Source organism: Budorcas taxicolor, chromosome 7, assembly GCF_023091745.1.
Source record: "Budorcas taxicolor isolate Tak-1 chromosome 7, Takin1.1, whole genome shotgun sequence".
Classification (NCBI taxonomy): domain Eukaryota; kingdom Metazoa; phylum Chordata; class Mammalia; order Artiodactyla; family Bovidae; genus Budorcas; species Budorcas taxicolor.
In genome coordinates, this window is record NC_068916.1 from 34036972 (window position 1) to 34047282 (window position 10311).

Below are 10311 nucleotides of genomic sequence, written 5' to 3' on the forward strand. Positions count from 1 at the left end.
GGCAGGGCACAATCTATAAGAATGACATAGCCATAGGATAAGACAAAAACTGGTTAAAACCAACTAGGTCCAAGATGGCACAAGATTTGACTTCCATTAGACCTTGAGACTCATTATCCACTTATTTATTAGCATATGCTAAATGATGCACCCACAAGCACCATGACAGTTCTGAGGCCAACCATAGGAGCCCAAAAAGTGGGCGGTGGCCCAATTCCTGGAAATCCCCACTCCTTCACCAAAATAATTGGAATAATTCTCCCATTTATTAGCCTATGAAATTACCCAACCCATAAAAACTAACCACTCCATCTTTTCAGGCTCTCACCTTCTGGGATGGCCCCCACTCTGTGGAATGTTTCCTCTCTAAATAAATCCATTTCTTAACTGTCACTTCATCTCCGAATTCTTTCACGACACAGCAAGAACCTTAACCTCACCAATCATTACAATTTTTTTTGAAAAGGCACTCTTCTAAAGATCATCAAATATTTTAAGCTATAAAAATAAGTCCCAAGTTGACAATTCTCTGACCAAACTTTTTCAAGATGCAAGAAACTCTGCTCAGTTAGGAAGCTACCCTCTTCTAAACTCAGCAGTGATGCAAAACATATCTGCAGTCACTAAAACCACTTTCAAATTGAACTGCCTGATGTCTGTAAAGAGCAATGCTTTTAAAATGTAAAAAAAAGAGTTATATAAAAAAAAAAAAAAACTGGAGAAAACTGTTTATTCCAAACAAATGTTTTCATTTTGTCTACAGCTAAGGTTTCTATGAGATAAGACCCTGAATTAAAACAGCACACAGGCCAAGGTTACTGCCCATGTAATTAAATGTCAGACTTAAAAAAAGAGGGTAGTCAGAGAGCTTCATGTGAAACCACCTCACTGCGTCTTAGTGGAACTAAAAGCAGATAATCTCCTAAAACCAAAAACAAGAAAAAAGGGGAAAAGTATGTCATCTCAAGGCCCCCAACATCCTCTCACACTGAGACCCTCTCTTCCTCATCTTTAGCTTCACATTCCAATCAGGCACTCAAAGGGAATTCTTTCCAGGATTTACCCCTCTGCTTTCTCTTTCTTTCAGATCATTTAGTTGACCTAAAATTCACAGTTGATGGTAATAGCTGAAAAACTCCTTGACAGGTAAAATACTACCAACATACTTCTGGTTAACAAACATTTTTCATATCAGACTGATTTAACACAGTAAATGGTCTGCATATTGAAAAAATTAATGAGCAATTCTCTCTGAATTAAAATAGGCAAGGGTTTCTCCCCAAGGTTCTTATGATGAAAGCAGTGTTAACTGATATGAAAGGTTGTCTGCAGTTGTCTCACTTCTTCTCAAGGGTTTTCTACACCTCTAAGGAACTGAAAATTTTGATTCTAAACCAATGGTCCTTAGAGATGAAGAAAACCCTTGAGATAAAAATTTAATGTAAACCCAGCTTTAGCCCTGAGGTGTTTGTCAGAAGCAAATATAAGACCATTTTGGAGTGAAGCTCCCAAAATCCAAGTTATGAGGATTTTTTACATATACACACAAAAGCCACACCTAAAATAATCTCACATTTTAAAATTATAAAGCTCATAAGGAGTCAATTTCCCAATACATTTGAATACTCAGACTAAACTTTTAAAAACTTTGGAGATGATTTTACATCTATAGAAAAAAGGCATTTTAAAACCTGATTTCTTTGATGAAAGTTTACAAAAATGACTGATGGAAAAAAATTGGAGTATCCCTCCCTGTGTTACCCTTAGGCATCCCTGGAACTAATTCAAACTGAACTTGAAGCTTATTCATTATTACTTAGAATTTTCTGACTTTAATCAAAGTAGGATGTTCAATTTCAGTTGGCACTTAGGTCAACACAATATGAAATGGAAAATTATAAATATTAGAACAGAGGGGTGGATCCTGAGCTGCCAAAGCCGCTGTCCTGAACTCCCGCGCGGGTTCCTCTAATCCCATTGTCTCTTTTAGATTCGCTTGGGCCTGTCCGCTCTCTGAACCCGAAATTCGGGCTGGGTGGTACCACAGCCTGGGCCTAGTGGCTTAATAGTAGCAACAGCAGCGGCAGCCACAGACCCCCTCTTTCTGAATACGAGCACCGCAGGGACCCGGAAAGCCCGCACAGTCGTTTAGAGAAAATGGCAGACGATATTGATATTGAAGCAATGCTTGAGGCTCCTTACAAGGATGAGAACAAGTTGAGCAGTGCTAACGGCCATGAAGAACGTACCAAAAAGAGAAAAAAAAGCAAGAGCAGAAGTCGTAGTCATGAACAAAAAAGAAGCAAAAGTAAGGAACGGAAGCGAAGTATAGATAGAGAAAGGAAAAAGAGCAAAAGCCATGAAAGGAAGCGAAATAGAAGCAAAGAAAGGAGACGGAGCCGATCAAGAAGGCGAGATCGCAGATTCAGAGGCTGCTACAGAAGTCCTTACAGACGACGTTCTCGAAGCAAAAGTCCATTCAGAAAAGACAAGAGCCCTGTGAGGGAACGTATTGATAATCTCACTCCTGAGGAAAGAGATGCAAGGACTGTTTTCTGCATGCAGCTAGCAGCGAGAATTCGGCCAAGGGATTTGGAAGAGTTTTTCTCTACAGTTGGGAAGGTTCGTGATGTGAGGATGATTTCTGACAGAAATTCAAGACGTTCCAAAGGAATTGCTTATGTGGAGTTTGTTGATGTTAGCGCAGTGCCTCTAGCAATAGGATTAACTGGTCAGTGGGTTTTAGGAGTGCCGATCATAGTACAAGCATCACAGGCAGAAAAAAACAGAGCCGCAGCAATGGCAAACAATCTACAAAAGGGAAGTGCTGGACCTATGAGGCTTTATGTGGGCTCGTTACACTTTAACATAACTGAAGATATGCTTCGAGGGATTTTTGAGCCATTTGGAAGGACTGAAAGTATCCAGCTCATGATGGATAGTGAAACAGGTCGATCCAAGGGATATGGATTTATTACGTTTTCTGATTCAGAATGTGCCAAGAAAGCTTTGGAACAACTTAATGGATTTGAGCTAGCAGGAAGGCCCATGAAAGTTGGTCATGTTACTGAACGTACTGATGCTTCCAGTGCTAGCTCATTTTTGGACAGTGATGAACTGGAAAGGACTGGAGTTGACTTGGGAACAACTGGTCATCTCCAGTTAATGGTAAGACTTGCAGAGGGTACAGGTTTGCAGATCCCGCCAGCAGCACAGCAAGCTTTGCAAATGAGTGGCTCTTTGGCATTTGGTGCTGTGGCAGATTTGCAAACAAGACTTTCCCAACAGACTGAAGCTTCAGCGTTAGCTGCAGCTGCCTCTGTTCAACCTCTGGCAACACAGTGTTTTCTAACTCTCTAACATGTTTAATCCTCAAACAGAAGAAGTTGGATGGGATACAGAGATTAAAGACGATGTGATTGAAGAATGCAATAAACACGGAGGAGTTATTCATATTTATGTTGACAAAAATTCAGCTCAGGGCAATGTGTATGTGAAGTGCCCATCAATTGCTGTAGCCATTGCTGCTGTCAATGTGTTGCATGGCAGGTGGTTTGCGGGTAAAATGATAACAGCAGCATATGTATCTCTTCCAACTTATCACAACCTCTTCCCTGATTCTATGACAGCAACACAACTACTGGTTCCAAGTAGATGATGGAGGAAAATATAGTCCTTTATGTACATAGCTTTCTTTCTTTCTTGAGAATTCATTTTGAGTTATCTTTTATTTAGATAAAAAATAAAGAGGCAAGGGTCTACTGTCATTTGTATTCAATTCCTGTTACCTTGGAAAAATAAAAATGTTAACAGGGAAAAAAATAATAAATGTTAGGACAAAGAAAATCCCCTTTGTCTTTTTTTCTGAGAAAGTTGGCAGAAAATCATTTTATTTCTAATATCATTCTTTTGTTGAAAGTTTTCTCAACTCAGGCATTAAAAATTGTCATTCTTACAAATATATATATAAAAGTTCATGCTGAGTCTACCTTTATGTTCACTCAGTAAATACTCAGTGAATGTTTATTGTGTATTCAAGCCATGAAATTAAAAGAAGCTTACTCCTTGGAAGGAAAGTTATGACCAACCTAGATAGCATATTGAAAAGCAGAGACATTACTTTGCCAACAAAGGTCCATCTAGTCAAGGCTATGGTTTTGTATGGATGTGAGAGTTGGACTGTGAAGAAAGCTGAGTGCCAAAGAATTGATGCTTTTGAACTGTGATGTTGGAGAAGACTCTTAAGAGTCCCTTGGACTGCAAGGAGATCCAACCAGTCCATTCTAAAGGATATCTGTCCTGGGTGTTCTTTGGAAGGACTGATGCTAAAGCTGAAACTCCAATACTTTGGCCACCTCATGCAAAGAGTTGACTCATTGGAAAAGACTGTGATGCTGGGAGGGATTGGGGGCAGGAGGAGAAGGGGATGACAGAGGATGAGATGGCTGGATGGCATCACTGACTCGATGGACATGAGTTTGAGTGAACTCCGGGAGTTGGTGATGGACAGGGAGGCCTGGCGTGCTGTGATTCATGGGGTCGCAAAGAGTTGGATACGACTAAGTGACTGAACTGAACTGAATTGATTTGTTCTAGATGTTCTGCTCAGGTTAGAGGGCAAAACTGGAAATACTTGTTAGGAATTAAGTTCAGCAAAGGTATAACATCTAAAATCAAGTCTATCACTAAATTCTCCAAAGGGTGAGTATATACAGGGAAAAGCAGAGCTCTGAGGCATAAGACAGTGATTAAAGTAAAAGCAAAATCTAAGCTGAAGAGAAAGAGTCACATTTCAAAGAGGAAAATGAACATAAGTTATTGAGAGATTCAACAAAGTGCAAAGTTCAATGTCAGAATAATGGGAAACCAGGGCCACTGAACTTAGTGGGTAGAAAATCACTGGAGATACTCATTAAACAGCAAAAATTAAGACCTTTACAAACAGGAAAAATGAGTGGTAAGAAAATGGTGATAATTAGCATTCATTCCAGATATTCAGCAGAAGTAAAGATGATAACAGCTGTAGCGAGGGTGACAGGTTGTAAAAAGCTTCCTTTGGGCTTTCCTTATAGCTCAGTTGGTAAAGAATCTGCCTGCAATGCAGGAGACTCCGATTTGATACCTGGGTTGGGATTTCTGCTGGAGAGGGGATAAGCTACCCACTCCAATATTCTTGGACTTCCCTGGTGGCTCATCTGGTAAAGAATCTGCCTGCAATACTGGAGACCTGGGTTTGATTCCTGGGTTGGGAAGATCCCCTGGAGAAGGGAAAGACTACCCACTCCAGTGTTCTGGCCTAGAGAATTCCATGGAGAGTTGGATGTGACTTTCACTTTCTTTTACTTTCAAAGGAATGAAGTAAAATTTAATCAGTAAAAACTGATAATAGTAATTCAAGAGGAGGTATATAAGGCAACTTCCGTTGGGTATTAGAATCAAAGATGCAAGCAGAGGGTTAACACTGAGGAGAAGTGACAGCTCTTCACTGGAAAGGTTCTCACAGATGTTAAGACCTCATATGAGGAAACACAGAAGCTTCTGTGAGAGGGGTTCAGTCAGCACATCCCTCTGTGGAGGAGGGAATGAGGGAAGAGCTGTGGGGAGCTCCTTAGGCCCTATGGAAGAGACAACAATCTGTGTGGCAGACCATGGCTGAAGACCTGAGCTGTCCTCAAGATATTTATGAATGAATGAATAAAACTAAAATAAAACATAAAGCACCACTGAGAGGGAGTGAATCAGGTCCATTAAGTTGGCTAGCAGGGTACAGTCCCAAAACTAACTTGAACAACTAAGAATGAGGCCTCTCATTATTTACAAAGCAAAAAAGACTAACAGAACAAAGTTAGCTGGAGCTCCTCTCACCCCATAAACAATCAACCTAACACACAAACAAAATAAAACAAGAAAAAAAAACATAAGAAAAAAATTCTAAAAGGCAATTATATAACACATCAAAAAATATTTCTTTTTGTGTGTAAGTCAACTATAATGTAGATTTTAAAAATTAAAGTGTATCACATCTTTACCCTTTTTGTTTTTAAAAATTCTAACTCTGGCTAATTTTTCCTACAAACTAAGTCATTTCTGAGCCATTGGCTGTGAATGTCAGGTCTTTCACTATAGACAAAAGAATCTTGTCAATGATTGATATCCAGACAATATTACTTTGTGCCAGGGCATGTATGTTTATATTTTTTGTTTTGTATTGGTTGTTTTGAAATACAAAACAGGTTTCTTAAGAACCAATCACTGGAGATCAAACCAATGCTTCCAAAAAATGACAGGAAAAACCTGGCCTGCTCTCGATGGGCAGTGACTTATTTTGTCCACATTTTACCAGCTTGCAGACGAATATTTTATATGCACATTCACAGGTGAAAAATCAGCAATACTTATTCCATTGAGACTAAGAGATAAAAAGCAATTTGATAAGTTTACTACATACTCAATCACCAGCCTTCAGCTTTGGTATTATCTTAGAAAAGTCTGATATGCTTGTTAGCAAAGCACAACACAGATTCAACAATGCCCCAGACTGTCCTGATGATTTTTTGTTCTCTATTTATTTATTTAATGGATTTTTATAACTGTGCTCTTTCCTGAAGCTTTGAGGCAATGCAGACATGCACTCACACACAGCAAATTTCCAGCAAATAACTTCAATGGCATCAAAGAGAAAAATTAACAAGATTTTTTTTAAGTATTCCTGTATTATCTTTCCATCTTCATAGGCTCTATAGACAAAGTAGTATTTGATTCCGCTAGAATCCCATGGCATAGCCTTAGGATACTATTAATATTTTTTCATAAAATGAGAGGTCATCTCTAAAAAGACATAAACATAGACTCAAGGATTCCCTCTTCTGTGAAAACTTCCCTAACCACATTGCAACAACTAAGCATTAGAACTTTCAGAATTACCAAGGATATCCTTTGGGGAGCATTGGTTTTAGTTTAACAATCCATGACATTTCATTTAAATTTCTGTAAGTCATTAAGATACTAATTCTTTTCTTGGTTTTACTGTTATTACTGGTAGAGAAATTGTAGGAAATAGTAAACGATCATTTTTCCTATGTAGAGGATCCCCAAGACTGCATCCTACTTCAGTGATTTGCTAGGAAGTCTTACAGGACTCAGCATATAGTTGTCTTCATGACTAACTCTTGAAGCAAATGGATACAAAACAAAATCAGCGAAAGGTAAATGCACTTGTGAAAAAGTCAAAAGGAACCCAGATACACGCTTCCAAGAGTCCCTTCCCAGTGGAGTCGAACAGGTCTTAATTCCCTCAGCATCAAACTGTGATAATACGTGTACAGAATCATCTACCAGACAAACTCTTGAGAGACTCTGTGCCCAAGGTTTCATCAAAGACTGGTCACATGGACAACCTCTGCCAAAATTCCAGACTCCCAGAAGTGAAACAGGTGCTCTGCATAAACCATACTACTTGCATAAAAATAAACTGTCACAGAGGGCCACTCTTAGGCAGGAAATGGTGGGAACAGAAATCCAAGCTTCCAAACACCAGCCAAGGGACAACCCTGCAAACAGTCCTTTCTAAGTAGCCTCAGGCCTGCTGCACTAACTCTTTTCTGCACATACCCTTAGAAATGGAATGGCCAAACTTTTGTGTCTAAAGCTGGAATCCTAAAGAAAACCTCAAGCTTTGAGGGGGGAAGGATATAGATTCATGGAAGAGTATTAAACTAGATTTTCTTTAAGGAAGAAGGGATGACAGTATTGAATGAAAAAGGAACAACAGCCTCATCCCCATGTGTCTTCTCTGAAATGGAGAAAAACATGACAACGGCCTTTTAGCAAGTGGAAGTGTCCAGTGTTCATCTCTGACACAGAAGGATTGAGTAGGGAGTATTTTTGTACTACCATAGTAGTAGTGATATTTATGGATACTTTGCAATTTAAATATTGAGTTGTAACTTTGAAAACCAAATCAAAAGCAACTCGAGCATGTTCTTGGCTAAAGAAGAGCAGAAATACCCCATGCCCTAGTAGACTTAAAAGGCAAAGACCCAAGTGATAGACTTGATATACTTAAGACTCATGTCCAGGTTTTCTGAGTTGTACTATTTTTCTAGGATTTTTATATGACTTCAAAGAAACGTAATCCTTCCCTTTATACCATCAACCCCACCAAAACATTTTTTAAAAGGAAATTGGTATCGGCCACCTAGCTAGAGTTAACTTTTTATATGTATTTAAGAAATACAATCATGTGATTCTCTGTGAATCTCTTTTGGTAGAACAAAATCATTCCAGTTAAACACACAATGTAACATTTCATAAAATGCACAAACAAACAGAGCAGTAAGTAGAAGATACAGAACATCTGTTTAAGGAGTAATGTCCTGGAAACAGATGCAAGCTGTCCTCAGCCCCAACAAAGGAAAACTGTCAGTGAACAAAGAATATTACATGCTTACTCCCTGATTTTCAGACAAACCACCATGGTCATGAGAGGGGCCTGGGCGATTAGGTAAATAACACCCCACACACAAACACCCAGAAACTCTGGCAACATTTTATTCATGTTTAAAAAGTAGCTTATTTAAAGAATAGCTGCCTAACTGGTTTAAACACCGAGGAACCTTGCGTTTCTCAGATAACAAATCCAGGATCCCTATGTGCGTATTTTCTGCAACCACTTGGCTGTAACAAGGAAAATGCTTTAAGTTAGAAATGCTCCCATCATATTCATCTGGAAGGAAAATGGATTTACCCTTAGATGCACACCAAGAATTCTCAATTTCATATTATTCTATTCTATTCAAGAATGGATTTCTTAAACATACAACTAAATGCTATCTAATGTTGATGACTTTGAAGGATTTTTTTTAGAAATAAATTCATAAATAAAAAATTAACTGAATCAATGATAGTCATGTATTGAGGTAAATATGACTGACATGTTTATCTCATTTTGAACTGAATTCTGAATATATATTATTTTAGACATTTGGGAAATGAATAGCTAAAAATATTCTGGCATAGCTCTCAATTGGCTGGCATTTTGTTGCTGCTATTCTTTTATATTTTCCAGTTTAAAGCAGGTGAATTCTGCAACAAACTGAATGCTTATGACTCCCCAAAACTCATATGTTGAAACTTAACCCCTCCATGTTATTATACCAAAGAATATGGTTTCTTCTAAGCCTCTCAATTCACAAAATAAGAAATAGAAAAAAAAATTAGAAAACAAAGCATAAGGAATGGAAACTACAGAAGGGTGTCATTACATGTCAAACCTTTCTAAACTTTCAGATAGGATGTGTACTAAACACATCACAGATGGGACTATGGAAGAGCGGCTGAATCATGTTCACTTCCACGTCACAGTAAAAGAAGACTAAGCCCAGGGGTGAGTGAACAAAACCCTGGAATGACCACACTCCTACAATGTTCCTACAAGGAGAGGCGAAGCCGCTGATATTAGAAAACACAAATAGAGTTTGTCAGAAGCCATGGCAGACTTTGCTGGCCTTATGGCTAAACTGAGAGGCATCTGAGCCACACAATCTTCTGGCATGTAGGCGCCTGTTGTTTAGTCGCTAAATCATGTTTGACTTTTTTGCAACCCCATGGACTGTAGCCAGCCAGGCTACTTTGCCCATAGGATTTCCCAGGCAAGAATACTGCAGTGAGTTGCCATTTCCTTCTCCAGGGGATCTTCCAGACCCAGGAATTGAACCTACCTCTCTTGCATTGCAGGCAGATTCTTTACCACTGAGCCACTGGGAAATCTCCAACATGTTCCTAACCGCTGGGTAACGAAAGAAACATGAAGAGAAACTCATCTAGACAGAAAAAAGCTTTCACTGCAATGCTATCTGAGTACTTTGATCAATGTCTTATCTCTACGCATCCCACAACCACGCATGAAACTTGGTTTCTGGATTTCTGATCTATAAAATTAATTGATAATGTGAAATTTCATCTTCATTTTCACTGAGACATACAGTACACAGAAATGGACATGGACTTCTCACCAAGTTCTCTTCATCTTCCAGTAGGAACAAATGTCGACTTTCTTCTGCGAGGATAAATTTTTAAAAAATCTTAAGTATATAAAGCAGTTCAACTCAGAGATGACTCTGCAGAATCAGAATTAATAATACCCTGGTTAATAAATTTAAGAAGCTGTTAATTCTAATTTAGTACAATAATATCTTTTTTAAACTATTTGAGTTTTCAACAAGTTTCAAAAGAGTATTTCATCCATGAAACTAGGTCAGATAGTCACCACAAAGATATATACATATATCTGAAATCATATAAAACTGTACA

The 10311-nt window shown here is 38.6% G+C and overlaps 1 protein-coding gene across 1 annotated transcript; it reads left to right on the forward strand.

Annotated features, from left to right (window-relative positions):
* The first annotated feature begins 2157 nt into the window (after window positions 1-2157).
* On the forward strand, window positions 2158-3658 carry LOC128051203 (RNA-binding protein 39-like). The gene is given in 3 exon segments (XM_052643711.1): window positions 2158-3184; window positions 3263-3351; window positions 3353-3658. Coding segments are annotated over 3 exon segments (1422 nt in total).
* Window positions 3659-10311: the final 6653 nt, after the last annotated feature.